General features: G+C 33.2%; 1 protein-coding gene and 1 pseudogene across 1 annotated transcript; both read left to right on the forward strand.

Moving 5' to 3' along the window:
* Positions 1–7,762: 7,762 nt before the first annotated feature.
* Positions 7,763–15,359, forward strand: LOC132746617 (uncharacterized; annotated as a pseudogene).
* Positions 8,914–11,782, forward strand: LOC132746616 (probable ATP-dependent DNA helicase RecS). Its single transcript, XM_060735827.1, has 2 exons — positions 8,914–8,994; positions 9,811–11,782. Exons 1-2 carry the CDS (start codon positions 8,974–8,976, stop codon positions 10,306–10,308), a joined length of 519 nt encoding a protein of 172 aa, XP_060591810.1. The 5' UTR covers positions 8,914–8,973; the 3' UTR covers positions 10,309–11,782.
* Positions 15,360–16,768: the final 1,409 nt, after the last annotated feature.

Here is a 16,768-nt window from a genome sequence, read left to right on the forward strand (position 1 = left end):
CCTAGAATCATAATGAACGATCTGCGGATTGATTTCCGTACATGATAAACTTTCTGTAACTATCATTTCCGGCCTTTCTGTAACAGAATTGACTGAATTTTCGGCCACAAACTCAGTCATATTTAGTTTCCCTGTCTCGACTGATTTTAAGATTGTCTATCTTGTCGAGAGGTTGTACAATAGTTTTTGTCTACGTTGAGAAAATTGATCATTATACATTTGGTTTTGTGGAAAGGTTTGATTATGCATATGACCTTGTTGGGGGTTCCTTGGATCATAATAATTCTGATGAGGCTGTGTTTGAGACGACTTAAGATAGCAACGTGACTCAACATGGCCTTTCTTATGACAATATCCACAAAATATGTTTGAAGTTTTTCTATCCGATTGCCGAGAATCAAACCCGTTTTGATTAGACACATTAGAAGTATGATATTGTGAAAAATGATTACGACCTTGAGGAAAATTTTGAATTTGAGACAATTTTTCTGACAACTTTTGCTCAAGTTTTTGGTCAAGTAACGAGGATAACATTTGTTGTAATTCATCCAAGTTACATTCAGTCTTTAAATTCTTTGATCTAAGGGACGCAATTTGGTGCTTTCAGATAAGGCTGACGAAGTTACTTCCCTTGCTTCGATATTTTCTGGTTTGGATATTTTGTCAACGGAACCTTGTAACGCGCAATACTCTACTGCCGCACTTATTGCTTTATCTAAGGTATTAGGATGAAGAAATTGAACGTGCTTTTGTAAATCAAAATTACCTAACCCGTGTATATACTGATCAATTACGCATGTTTCTAATGCGAAACTTGGCATAGTGGGAAATGCTTTTTGACCAAGTTTACGTAAAATGTATCCATAATCCGCAACGGATTCACCCTTATGTCTCTTCCTAGTTCGAAATTCACACCTAAAAGCTAACTCTCTTTCATGAGGGGAAAATCTCTGAGTTAATGCCCTCTTAATTTCACTATAATTTGAAATTTGTTCTGGTTTTAAGGTTGACAGAAGTCTTTGCGCTTCACCTCTTAGATTAATGGAAAGCATACAAGCTTTTTGATTATCATCCCAATTGTTCCAACTAGCAACTTGCTCAAAATGCACAATATAATCAGGCCATTCTGTGGCTGTACCATCAAATTTATCAGGGTCAATTTCTCTATTGTTCGAGCGCTGCGGTACAGGAGACATAGTGGTATAATTCGTATACGGTACCTGTTGATTGTACATAGGGGTATGCGACGGTACATGTCGAGTGTACATAGAGTTATGTGAAGGTACCTGTTGAGTGTACATTGGGGTATGCGACGGTACATGTCGAGTGTACATAGAGTTATGTGAAGGTACCTGTTGGGTATACATATGGGTATGTGACGGTATACGTCGTGTATATGTTGGGGTATATGACGGTGTATGTTGAGTATACATAGTTTGATTTGTTGTCACCCTTGGTAAACCTGTACTTACATGGGTAGCAGGATAAGACAAAGGTTTTTGCACAGTATCTACCGTTACTGGACGTGAATACATCCCTAAATTACAAGCATCACCATGCAACGTATTGGATTCACACGATGTATTTATATATGTCATTTGTAGATTTGTTTGCCTATCAAAATCTTGATTATTATCTAGAACTTTGGGCAAAGCATGAGGAGAAATATTACTCATAGAATCAATAGGTTGTAATAGTCTGTATTGACTATCGTAGTATCTTACTTTAGGATCACATGTACTATGTAGGGCTGCATTGTTATGCAAATAAGTCCCTAATGTTTGAGAGGGAACAGAGTTATTATAATAATTCTGTCTTTCATCAACTCCCTTATCAAAAGTAACTGTTGGCATCCTATTTTGAAAATCTAAGTCTCTCTCATCCCTTGAGACGGGACTAAGATACGAACCCGCATAATTCGTGTTATTTAACCTCGGAGGATATATAGGCAGTTCGTAAAAAGAATCAGCTAAGTTAATTCTACGAGGAGAAATATGAGGACTTACGTTTTCTTGACAAGACCTTACACCTTCACTGACACGTGGATAAGAAGTATCTACCTCAATATACACGTGGTCATTTACATTAGTACCGATACCGTCGGTATTACACGTGTACTGATTATCCATCGTGTTTCACGTGGAAATTGTACATTTACAAATGTATAAAGTTTATATACACAAAATTTCTAGTTACACCTTATTGGTTGACTAATATTTTACCATGTATACAACATGTATAAAGTTTACATACACACAACAACTTAGTTATAACCTATTTGGTTTACTAGTTTTATTCCCTATTTTACAAAATTTAGAAACTTACTATTATATCCTATTTTACACTTGTTTTCTTATTCCTAAAATTTTTAATATAAGAATATTATGTTTACGCAAATTACCTACGTTTATCACTTTATGTTTTACGTTTTCAAATATACTTTGCTATTTTATGCTGTCCTAACGTATTTATTTATTTATTTTATTTATGCACTAAAACCATAGTGTTTATTCAAATATTAATTACCTTACTTTTTATTATTTTAAGTAACTTATTGAAGTACTTTTGACCTGTATATTTATAAATGTAAATTAATAAACAAAGCCAAAGGTCACGGCACCAATGTACCAGGCTCTACTTTGTGTATATCGTACGTGATGATTAATCACGCAGAATATTTCTTAAATAATTTGGCCGTATAGTGGAATTGGAAATATACAAGTCAAACAAACAACAACAAGTTTTTAAATTCAAACTATAAATTTAATTGAGTGAATGAATAATTATATAGATATATAGAGAACCTATGTTTTCTAATTAAGATTACGATAATTTATAAGTTTATAGAAAGAATTGCCCTATGATATTTAAACAATAAAGAGATCTATTTATTTTGCAATCAGCATAAATAAAATGAAGAGAAATAGATTCTCAAATTAAGTTGAAGCACTAGGCTTCGAAGGAGTACCGGTAGGCCGATACACCTAGCTAGCAAAATAAAGAAATGCACGAGTTTATATAGTGAATACAAGTGCAAAAATCACGTGACCAAGTAAACAATTAAACATTGGATAAAAATAGAAAGATATAACCAATGAATAAAGCCGTACCATATTAACTTCGGCATAAACAACAAAATGGCTGCGCCCATGAAATATCAATAACTGAAAGTATTGTAAGTAAAAACAAAAGGAATTAGACTTAAATACGCATTTAAAATGCAAACTACTACACAATAAATCTTTCGTATAACATGATCAAATATGAATGCTCCTTTAAATCTTAAAATTATATTGTTTTAACCAATTTACATAATTTCAAACATTCGCTCATATGTTTTCTGATATTTTTCTTATTTTTTATAATTAAAATGTCTTCCCTATGTCATATGATATATGGGGAAAAAAGGTATTTTTAAAAAATCAAATGTGTAAATTTAAACCCCGAAATAATTGCAAATTGGGCAAGTTCCCTTTTTAAAAAATATCAAAAAATTTAATTTAACCCAAATTTAAAGGGAAACATCAAGGGGGATTTTATTTTTTTAAAGTTAAAAGATTATCATTGGGCCGGGAAACAAATTTTTGTGCAGATACTTTATGCCAGATACAAACTACATTTTTTAAGAACATTTACAAAATCATTCATAAAGTCGGTAAAGCTTTGTTATGAACGATATACTTTCAGTGATATGGACGTTATCTCACCAAATATAAAACAAAAGTAAATATCACCATATTTCTACTACGTGACTTATGCATTAAAGGCTATTGTTGTATATTTTGACTTCTTTTTATTATTTACATGGATTGTAAGTGACTATTCTAATGTGTTTATTACTTTCTGTTTTCACTTCACAATATTTTACTTTTAAATACATGGTCCAAATTGTTCTGAAACTTATCATGAATCTTGAGGCATACTGCTTTAACAAAATATTATCGCATTATGTTTAATGGTTAATTTTTGTGCATTCTGGTTGCCATAGAAGCGAAACTGCTGTGCATGAATACAAATGTACTTCAAAAGACCAAAATAAAAAATATGCAGACATTAATCTACGGTGCCATGTTACATATATATGCATCTGAGTTATCTAACATTGAGGTTTGGTAACTGTAAAGTATTTGAAAAGTTATCAAATCTTGTTAATTTTGCATACCAATGAATTAATTTAGGTCAATATTAATTCATGAAAATCAATTTCGGGAAGTGAATATTAAACCATATATTGAATGCAAAACAAGTTGGGCATACACTTGTCTGAGAACAATAAACAACAGAATTACCAATAAACCAGTAAAAGGCAAAGGCATGTAACAATAAGCATTACCTACTACTGAAGTAATAAAGTTTTACAGTATCATACAAGTTAACTGGGATTTAGGTGTTAGTTATCCGCACCTACATTAGTCATTCGGTTTGCTTAATGTGCCTTGGAAAGGGTTAATGATAGAGATGTCATATTCAGATGCTCGATATTCAATATGCTCTTTCTATGAAATATGAACCGTGTCACGACAAAATCAACATAATGGGTTTGCGACCAGCATGGATCCTGACCAGCCTGCGCATCCGCGCAGTCTGATCAGGATCCATGGTGTTCGCTTACAAACCCTATAACAAGTAGAGAAACTGATAGCGCACAGCATGGATCCTGATCAGACTGCGCGGACGCGCAGGCTGACCTGGGTCCATGCTGGTCACAAACGCACTATGTTGGTTTTGTCGTGACGTGGCTCATATAATGTTAGTGATTTATTGCTTATTTTGCCCTGTCATGTTGCGTATAATTAGTAATATATTTCAAAATATTGACTATTATAATTCTGATTAAGTAATAATGGAAAATGAAAAATGTTTATTACACAATCACAAAAACGAAACAGAATCCCTAAAAATGTTGCTGGCGGCTCGGTTATATTGAGTCTGTTAATGGACGGTACTGGAAAGTGCAAGTAACCGTCCACACCCACTAGCACCGGCTTAAGCAGAATTCAACATTTAAAAAACGAACGCTACTGATATATTCTGAATGATAATTGTAGACATTTCCGTTAGCCACATGGATATTTTTATTATTTTTCAAAGTCAAAGTTATGGCAAAATGTCAGGTTATTTTGATTTTAACCTCTTCATTGACCATTATGCTTGGATAAAGCAAAATGCCACTTAAAAGGGATATGGTGGGAATATGTGTTCCAATAGATGCAGTTTTGAACAATAACTTGTGTGCAAATTTTCAGGTCATCCTCTTAACCCGTTGTTCAGGAATAATCTCTTTCATTGTGAAATTTAATCCGAAATAAGAATCGTTGCAACGCTTTTTACTAAAATCCGGCTAAAAATAGCACAAAAATATCGACATTCAATTGCAATGCTGAGTAAATTTCTCTGTTTTACCTTTGCCGAAAGCATGTCCTAAGTGCTTCACTTGATATTTGTAATATTTCAAATTTCATTTTTTTAGACCTTAGACCTCACTTCAGGAAATCAAAGGAAAGCTTTAATTGTTCAATGTAATGATACCACTTGTTGTTATAAATTACTAATGTATTTTAAAGTATGCGAATAGTATTCAAAAATTTCAAATGCTTATCTTAGTATTTTTCTTCGTTGTCGCCGTCGTTAATTTTTCCGTTCTTTTCCAAGAATTTTTATTCAGTTACAAATAAGCCACTGAATTTTTTATTCACCATAACATGGCACCACTGAGGTCTAAAAATGTATATACAAATAACATTACAATTTATAAGTATTACATAGATGAATCGGTGCACTTGAAATAAATATACAGTAATGAAGAAATATACTCTGCAGTAGCCGGTTTTTAGCCTGATTTAAGTTATTTAAAGCGTTTAAACCATTTGGGTTTTTTTAATTTATGTTACCTTTGCATAATAAACATTCCTGAGAAATAACCTAAACATTCCTGAGAAATAATCTAAACATTCCTGAGAAATAATCTAAGCATTCCTGAGAAAAAATCTAAACATTCCTGAGAAATAATCTAAACATTCCTGAGAAATGAGAAATAATCTAAACATTCCTGAGAAATAATCTAAACATTCCTGAGAAAAAATCTAAACATTCCTGAGATATAATCTAAACATTCCTGAGAAATAATCTAAACATTCCTGAGAAATAATTGTAGCGCGCACATAATCTCTCTAAGTTTACACACAGGTCATTAGACCAGATCATCATCAAATGGTACTCAATTCTCGAAAAGAACGCTTAGTTTTCCTGTCGTGTCATGTAAAAGGCATCGATGGAGTCTAAATTTAACACGTTAAATGACTGTAACATAGCTCCTAACCCTTAACATACTAAGATGCGACAGTCGTAGTGCGGATGCAGCCACATAAATTTTCCAGACGACTTAATGCCATAAAAAGGACTGTCAGAATCTCAGCGTATCGTCAGGTTCAGATATATTGATAATCATTAAAATTATCTTTTATCATTTTAAAATAAATGCGAAAACGAATAAAATTAAAAAGCAGACGACATTTTAGCAAACAACAATTGCAAGTATCTGGTTGAAAGCACCCATCCGAGTCTTATTTTCTATTTAAATGACAATATATTTAAATTCGGACCCTTCTCAAGTTTCGTCGTAAGCATAAAATATAGTTAAAACACATTATGATATTACATATAAGGTTTGTTATATAATTTTCTGTGCATTCAGTACTGGAGACTTAACAAGTAAGTACAATATATACTTTATATTGTGACTAAGTCTTGTTTGCATAGTGACATTCGTTCAGTTCTTTTTGCTAATTCTCCCGGAGGTATCAGCTTTTAAGTTTTCAATTTCGAATTTTTGCATGCCATCTAGAAGGTAATGAAGTAATGCACATTAAGGAAAAAATTTGAAAACGTAACACAGTATCTTAATAATAACTGATCTTTTTTCACTACGTACTTGACCCCCGAAAGTAATTGTTAGCACTTTACCTTAGTGTAGAATGCGCTAACAATTAATGTAAAATTCTAATTAAATATCGGATGATATGTATTTGGATTAAAAAAAAAACAAATCATATGGAGTGCATACCCCATACATGCTACATTTAAGCGGGCTAAAAACTTGTCCGTTTCGGTTATATGATAAGAGTAATTTAACATGGAGGAATGTAATTTACATATCAAAAAAAGTTGAATAATATCCGGTAATTTTATTAACTTAACAGTTTTTGTATCAGTTTGGTTGCATTGCATGCATATACGTATAAACCATAAATCAAATTTCAGCTTTAAACCAAAGTTCACCCATCACCTACCTGTACTTCGGCTCTCCATACCTGAGTAAATTTTAAAAAACACACGTGATATCTACTGTGTAAAATACAACCCATCGATCCACGAGTGGATGAGAAATATACGTATTGTCGGGAACTTTCGACTCTTATAATAATTATATTTAGGTATTCTTCTTTTATCTATTGAAGATGCTTGATAACATTGTCTAACCTGATTAAATTTACAAATATAAATATAATAATAATATAAAAACCTGTAAAAGATAACATCTTATCTTAAGATCATATTTAGAAGTATTATCAAAAATTTACAAAAGATTCGTTTTAAAACATTAATTGTAAATCAATAAAGTGAACGTATTAAAATTATTTGTTATGATATCTATAAATTTATTGAAATACATGTATTGCTCACGCGCGTGTGTGTGTTTTAAGTAACACATTCCGATGATAAATAATTCATTAACTGTTATGTACCGTTTCAGTCAAAATGTTTACCGAATGGACAAGCGGGAGAATCACTGTAATAATCATCGTCACAATAGGCCTGTTTTGTGGAGTTCATGGTCATGATGGCGAGTGCCATATGGAGGCAAAGTCTTGTGAGCTGTATCTAGATGTCAGTTCATGGTTGCCAATGAGACGGAATAACAATGAAAAGGTTTATATCAATGATTCATGGAGATACCACAAATACTACTGTTGATCCCGAAGATGTAGTGCTAGCCGACGGTTCTACGCAAGAACGAGCATTAATACTTTTTAATAAAACTATGCCAGGACCAACAATAACTGTCTATGTCAATCAAGAAGTGATCAATCATGTTAGGAATCACATGACTAGTCACGGTGTGACGGTTCACTTTCATGGCATTAACATGAAAGGGACTCCATGGATGGATGGTGCAGCTTTCGTTACACAGTGTCCAATCTTACCTGGACAAACGTTTACATACAATTTCTCACCAAACCGACATGAAACATTTATTACCACTCCCACACTGGTCCCCAGGTAAGCATGGGCCTAGTCGGTGCTTTTATCGTAAAGGAGAGAAGAACAGAAGACATTGAAGAGAAAGTGATGATGATCCAAGACTATAATAATGCACAATCGTCTGATGAAATGTATGTTAGCTCGGCAATGCTAGAATTTTTCAATACTGAAGGTGAACGCTTACGAAACACCGAGCGACTTGATGGATCATACACACCTACTATTAAAGTCACGTCGTCTTTGATCAACGGCAGAGGCCGTGTATTAAACAAGCAAGGGGAACATTTAACAAAAACACCTCTTACTATTTTTACGGTAGAAAAGGGAAAACAGTATCGGTTTAGAGTTATAGGAGGGGGATTTTCTTTCAATACAAAGTTTCCGTAGATGGCCACAAACTTACGTTCGTTTCAGCAGATGGATCTGATATTGAACCAATTGTGACAGATTCTGTCATTTTGAGTACCGGGGAACGGTTTGACTTTATTACTGAAGCTAATCAGTTGGTCGGCAACTTCTGGATTCGTGCAGAGACCCTTGAAAAATATCATAACCGAAGTGCCTTTGCAATTCTTAGATACACAGGAGCCCCCATACAGTATCCGTTTACAGCACCGAAAATATGTTCATCAAATGACCCGTGTACTGTTGTTAATAGTCTGGTTCCCAGCTTCTATTGTAAACAAATAGAAGTCTGGCATTGACGAAACAATGGCCGACGCGATGATAGCTGTAAGTTAACCAAATATTTTTAAAAAGTGGTTCATCGGGATATTGTTGAATTTTTAATCGATATGTATATATAAAATTCTTAAAAATAACGTTTATTTTCGTGGAGCATTTTCACATGTTATTTTTTTTAAACTTCAATAAGTTGAGTACTTTTCGGACAAATACGAAGATTGTGATATTTCGGATATGAAATCATAAGTTTTCTTGTAAAATGATTTTGTTTTGTATTGTGATCAATACCGTGTTGGCAATATCCTGGCAAACGTCCCACCACCAACATTAAGTCTGATATGGTTTGTGTCAAACTTACAGAAAATACGGAATAAATGCTTATTCAGTTTTGATACATTGATAATATTGTAATGTTAACATTCATTCTGTAGAACAGTTTTACAAAAATTATCCAGGGTGGGGGGGGGGCACACCCGGCGCACCCCCCCCAATGGCTGCAGACTTATGATTTTTTATGCCCAAAAACGCTTATTTTTCTCAATTTTTCCTCGCTCGCGCATCATTTTAAGCTTTATTATAATAGATATGTGGCCCAAACGGCACCAAAACACGCTTAAAATAACTAACTGCAATACTGTCAACTTTTAACACTTTCAATGATTTACCTAAGGCCAAATCCTGGATCCGCCACTGCACCTCACACACATTTATGAACATAGAAATGGATATTAATTTTAATTCAATAGAAGCTGATTGTTAGTATTTATACATGTATAGAATGTGGTACCCCCACCAATCTAATTAAAAATGACCTGGCTTTTTTATGTTTATAATAAAAGTGTCATGTCTTTTTTCTGTTTTCAGGATATAAGTAGCCAGTCAATCACAGATGCTTTGCAGAACTACTCTACAGAGTTCAATTGCAAAATAACAGAAATTAAACCGCTACAGCTGCAAGCAATACAAACATTATTATCTAAAAAAGACTGCATCTGTGCACTTCCAACTGGTTATGGAAAATCGTTTATATATGAAATTCTGCCGTTTTTTGTTCCAAAGTGTCTTGTTATTGTTATTGTGCCTTTAAACGCTATAATTGAACAGCAAACGGTGAAACTCAGTGGACAATCATTTTCCTTGTCAATGAATATAGACACTATTGACTTATCAAATACCAAATATTTTTTCTTTCACCCAGAAACTGTTTTAAACTCTCCTGAAGTAAACAAACTTTTTCGCTCATCTCAATTTCAAGAGTATGACAAGTTTCTTGTAATAGATGAGGCTCATTGTGTCATTGAATGGGGCAAAGAATTCAGGAAAGACTTTAAAAGAATATACATTTGTGATTGCGTTAAATAATTCCACTTAAATGTGTTTGGAAATCTAAAAACAAACAAAAGAAAATCTAAAAATATTTTTTTCTTTATTTACTTTTCCCATTAATTTCATACTAGACATTATATTTATATTATATATTATATAAATATGTATATACAAACACTTAAAAGCTATCTAAATGAACATTTTGACTAAGGGCTGTTCCAGGGAAAACGGCATCCCCAGGGGGGGAGGTGGAACGGAAATCAATTAAAATTCGGTGGGTGGGGGTGTTTCCTGGAATTTCCATATGGACTGTACCAAAAAAAGATAAAATTGTATTGTGGTAACCCCATTTTTAAGTTCCGTTCCGTTCCACCCCCAACACTTTTTCCTAGAACAGCCCTAAGTAATATTTGCAATTGGTGACAATGTAAACGGACAGTTTTGATAAAGTGTTGTGTCCTTTAAAGATGAGCACAGTACTTTCAGTACAGTTATTCTTTTTTTTGGTCATTGACAACATCATTTATGAACATAAATAGGGGCCTTGTTCATATTACAGAATCATCAATAGAAAAAAACTGTAATAAAAAGATAAAAAATATAGATATTTTACCATGCAACCAAATAATACTACTTTAGTTCAGAACAAGAGCCGGTTGAACCGGGTAATGCTCCCCGAGTAGGTATCGGACACAGAAGTAGTTTGTCAAAAATAGTTGTTAAATCTGTCTGCAAACAACCAAGTTATGGGCCAGACATGATTTTGCTGCAAGGTCATGCTGTGACCTTGACCTTCAACTAAGCGTCCCAAATTTTCATGTGCGATGTTCCATCTCCAAATCTGCTGGACTGTTAGTATCGGGTTTACCCCCTGTATTTACAAACAACCCGTACAGACTGGAAAATGCCTGACTCTTGCTTAACAATGCAAATTGCTGACTGACTGACGGACGGACAACCCGGCAACTATAATCTCCCCCGAAATTTTTTGGGGAGCATAAAAATCATGAACATTTCTGTAATACAACCCTAAACACCAACTTGAAAACAAATTAAAAATAACATTTGCATAGTCAAATGCATAATAAAAAAATATACAACGCATAAACTTAAAAACAATAATAATAAAGTTTCCATAGATAAAACATGTGCAATGAACATGAACAGAATTCTTAACATTTGAATGCCCAAATTCAAAAACTTTAATTATTTTGGTACTATGCCACTTAACTTTTTCTGATATGTTGGAGTTTTAAAAATAAAAACAAATCCAATGTTTTAAGACGTATCTTATTAAATACTTCACTGATTTATACCAGATAAAGGGGAATGTCCATTTAAGAGACATTTTTTTCTAGTTTATTCAATCCAATTTTTTGATTAGTCAATAGTTTGTGGCATTGGGCTCTTAACACAATGTCTGAAGGCAACAAAACATAGTTGTGACACAATTTACTTTTTGGCTTGTCTGTTCATTAGCCAAAGTCATTGCAATGATATTCTGAACTAAAGACAGCTCTTGGTATCTGGTTTTCATCAGCATTCCAAACACAGTTGATAAAACTGGTATAAGTTTATGAACACTGTTGGTATTCCCTATTTTTGATGTTGGTAGTGACACTGCCAAGAGAACATCAGCTAGCAATGGTTGTTGTTCAAGAAGTTCACCAATGAGTTCATGCCAGTTAAAATCAGTCAAGTCACAGAATTCCTTTTGGGCCAAAACACTTTCCTTGTTGCAGCATTCTTTTGCTGCAAATTCAATTTCATTCAGAAGTTCCACAATAATACTTCCTCGCAAGGGTGACGACAACAGGTGGGCTGCAACTTCATGTGAAGAGCTGGAACCTGGAAAATGTTGTTTAATACAGCAATGAAATGCACATCTGACACCTTAACTTAATAAATCTTTTATTTCAGTAATAACTCGAGTTTACAGATATTTACAGACATGTCAGTGTTTTTTTCTTTATATAACTACTACCCTAAAACGGTACCATTCCCAATAGAAAATAGACATTAAAATTCCCAATTTCCAATGTTAAATTCCCAAAATGGCTGTTCAAAATTCCCACAAGGCCAAGTGATTTTTCTAAAATCATTTAAATCCAACATATTCATATAAATCACCACTCAATAGTTCTATCTGGACAGTAGAAGCTGTTAGCTATCTTTATTCATGATGCCTAATCTCATTTGTAGCTGAAAAAATGCATTAAAAAAATTCCCAATTTTAGTCAAAATAACGCATTTTTTCCCAATCAGTCTGGTACCGGCACCATTCCCAAAGTAGAGAAAAAAAACGCTGCATGTACATTTAACAAGTATTCAATGTAAATATTGAAATTTTATGGTTTATAAGATTCTGTAAAACATAAAGGAGCATGGTCATGTCTTGAATAAAAGAATAACTCAAAGTTATAAAAACTATTTGAGTTAAACTTATTAACCAAATCCATATCCATATCAATATAACATATATGTATCTGTATCAAGTATATATATTAATTAATAAAATAGAAGGTAGTAGTAAAAGAAAAATAATTTACCAGTTCAATCCGTTTATTTTCATGTTTAGGTGTCTTTCCTGTTGGAGTCGATAAGTTTCGTTTACTTCCCCGTTTCTGAGGGGTAGAGTCTTTGTGTCTGACATAGGAGTGGTCCGGTCCAGATCGCATTTCTATTACCTGGAAACCAGGCAGCCTATTTTGGGCTCTAATGTAGTTGTGATCCATCTGAAATTGAATAAAATTATGTTTAATTATTCAATATTGATGGGTGTTGAAATTCTCAGATTTCAGCTCGATACCTAGGTTTTCAGAATATTTTTTTAAGAAGTTCAATGTATATTGGATATTTGTTAGAATTTACCTAAAATGTATTTTATTCTTAAAGAAACATGATCACTGATAATGCATTTATTATATGCAAGGACATAATTTACGCACAATGTACAGTAATTATCTACTTCAGTACAGTAAGATGCTGTCACAAGCCACGATAAGGATATATGAAGATAAAAGTTATCAATTAAATATATATTGTCCGAAATTACACTATGTGTAAATTTGTCCGAAAAATATTCAACTTGTCAGGAATGTAAAATCTGATCATAAGTAATAGCTCCATAAGAACACTTTACACGAATGAAAACTACACCATTGATATTGACCAGAAAGTCAATACTATCACAATGAACCACCTTTTGCTATTTGCTCGTAAACTTACCGTTTCCATCGCCGCCGCCATTATTTGGTTTGTGCCTGACTCTTTGTTTAGACAAAGGGCAGGTAATCCAGACTATGTTGTTAATTGCCCTTTCGAAACTTATCCTAACTGGACATGCTTGCATGTTGATGAAATGCGTAGTGCTTCTGAAAATGAACCAGCTCCAGATCACAAATCAGGAAAATTTAAGGAATTTTTTGTTAATGTTGGATTCGCTGTACGCGAAGATAATGTTATCATGGGACATATGAATGGAGTAAGCCGAAAGCTGCCAACTGTGTCCGCTTTAACGCAACCGAAAGAAGTGACTGACATATGTGCCAAGTCACATAACTGCAACGCTAAGAAATTTTAAACATGCAACCGACCATTAAATGTTGACTTTGGCGATATAGTGCAAATAAATTTTGTCAGTGCTGGCTTTTTGAATGCAGTTGTAAGTCACCCAATACATGTTCACGGATATTCATTCCATGTCATGAAAATTGGCTATGGAACAGAAAACCCGGCACTATATCCAAAATACGGGATGAACGATAATATATAGTGTACCGGGTTATGTTACGGCAACATAACATGTTCCGAGGAGTCATGGAATGTAGATTTAAGCAAGTTGCCGCGCAAGGATACAGTAACTGTGCCTTCTGGTGGTTTTGTGGTCATTAGATTTAAAGCAGAAAATCCTGGACTTTGGTTTATTCATTGTCACCAGGAATACCATGGTCAAAAAGGTACTACAATGTAAATATCGGTCATTTTTAAATAAAAGTTCCTTACTTTCTACGGTATTGTGATTTTATCCTGTCAGATCGTTTAACTGATTTTCTTGTCATTCTCTTCATTTAGCAGAGTATCAGTATTGTTTCACTATTTTTGTTTTCAGCGTTTCAGAATTAAACTATCCGCCCATTGTCTGGTGAAAAAAAACATTGCGTTATTAGATCTTATATCTTTTTAAAAAGGTGTTCTATCAAGTAACTATCAAATTTATGTTTCTTTCAATTTCAAATTTTGGTTCTATGTCAGACTATGGACCGATTAATGATGTTGAGTATGATTTTATGACATTTTATTATAATTTATTAGGTCTAGGGTTACTCTTAAATGATTCCTTCTCGCGCGTTCCACGACCACCAGACGGATTCCCAGAATGTAGAAATTTCCGATTCAAAACGACCGAAAAAAACGAAAACCCAGTTTCTACGACAGTTTCGACTTCGACAACACAAGAAAATCAAAAAGGTAACTATTGTGTTTGGACAAAATAAATTCCATATTAAAGTCCTCAGTATTATAGTTTAACTTGAAATATAGGTTCTTAATTCTTAAAATCTATATTGTATTGACAATTGAAAATGATATAAAAGAAATGTAACCGAATAGATAAACTCGTAAAAAAATTAAATTGTAGTTTTATCTACTACATGTTTAAAATAATAATAATATTTGATTTCATTCATATCAATTACGCCAATGTTTATTTACTGATTATTATATATTTCATTTATTTATTCTAATTTTATTTTTGAATTTTAACATACGTATTTCAGTTACTGCTGAAGATAACAGAACCTACAGTTAAGAGTAATTCTGGGGAATGTTTGGAGCCTTTTTGTTTGTTCTTCTTCTCCAATTTGTAATAACAGTCGTCTGCTTACGAAGAAGCAAAGCTTCAATGGCGTTCAACTGATAAAGGGGAATAAATCTTGTAGAAGAAACAAAGCTTCAATGGCGTTCAACTCATAAAGGGGAATAACTCTTGTAGAAGAAACAAAGCTTCAATGGCGTTCAACTGATAAAGAGGAATAACTCTTGTAGAAGAAACAAAGCTTCAATGGCGTTCAACTGATAAAGGGGTATAACTCTTGTAGAAGAGACAAAGCTTCAATGGCGTTCAACTGATAAAGAGGAATAACTCTTGTAGAAGAGACAAAGCTTCAATGGCGTTCAACTGATAAAGAGAAATAACTCTTGTAGTGATATACTAACATAAGTCTGATTTTATAATGTTAAAGGGAATCAACTCTCTTCTCGTATACTAATTTACAGAATGGGATTCCGGTTTTGATTATATACTTTTTATGATCATGTTCCAGTCGCTTTTTGCTTTAAATGATCATTTTCCACAATAAAACACTATTATTCTGGGGGAAAAAAGAGTTAAAGGAATGATGCACACAATTTATTGGTCCACACCATCATCAATTAGTTTGCAAATTTAAAAAGAAAAATCAACTCTCGTCATGTCAAAATAAAATCCATGTTGCATGTACGTCAAAAAAGCTCAATGGAGTCCCATTTGTATGGTCAGTTATGCTTGAACATGTATACAGCGTATGCTATTGACTGTCTAAACATCTCACTAAACGCTATATACGTGTTGCATGATCGTTCACGTTGAAACAAATATATATGTTCATAGTTTTCTTTTGTTCCTAATGAATGTTAAAATAGTCCTATGTGGACTTAAATACTTGTTGTATGGTCACTCGTTTTGACAAAAAAAATCATGTTTAAACATCCCTTCTGTAAGCTATATCTTCAAAATAGATTGCACATATTCATTGTATTTACTAATGATGTTCGTTTGCAATGTACTAACTCAACGTAAAAATCTTTCTGAATGATAATATATTTGAATAGCACTCTTCACATATTTCGTCGTTAATAATATAAATTTGTTCAAGCATAATAAAAAATACATCTTATATAAAATTCTTTGGTACACTGCTGCATATGTATTCAAAACAGGATATCCAAGGTGTAAGTATATACTTCATATTGTATTTGCTATAATTTGGACAGAGAAATTCGTTTTTCTCTTGCTTGCGGTTTCTCGCCCTAGTATTATTTTTCTATTGTTTCCATATGGATTTGTGCATGCTCTAAAGAAACAGATGCATTGAAGACCATGGATTTGATGTAGGCGAACGTAACCCGATATTTGGGTAATAATTGTAAATTGTAGATTTCATCTTTTTCGTACATTATGACTATTGAATCACTTGGCCGGTCAACTCGAACGCGCTTATGATAAATGTAAATTGTTAAATAAATAATTTATGTTAAATATCGGATGAGATGTACTTACATAAAACATTATTGGAATGGATATTATACCCCGTACGTGCGGTATTTAAAGAAACTGCTTAAAATAGCTTTAAACTTTGTGTTAAAGAACAAGATTATAAGGCAGAATGCAATTTACACATCATAAAAAGTGCGTTAAATGTGATAATGAAAAATAGAGAGCAAGGGAAATTCAATA

This window comes from Ruditapes philippinarum, unplaced genomic scaffold (assembly GCF_026571515.1).
Source record: "Ruditapes philippinarum isolate M1 unplaced genomic scaffold, ASM2657151v2 ctg1759_1_1_1_1, whole genome shotgun sequence".
In the NCBI taxonomy this organism is placed as follows: domain Eukaryota; kingdom Metazoa; phylum Mollusca; class Bivalvia; order Venerida; family Veneridae; genus Ruditapes; species Ruditapes philippinarum.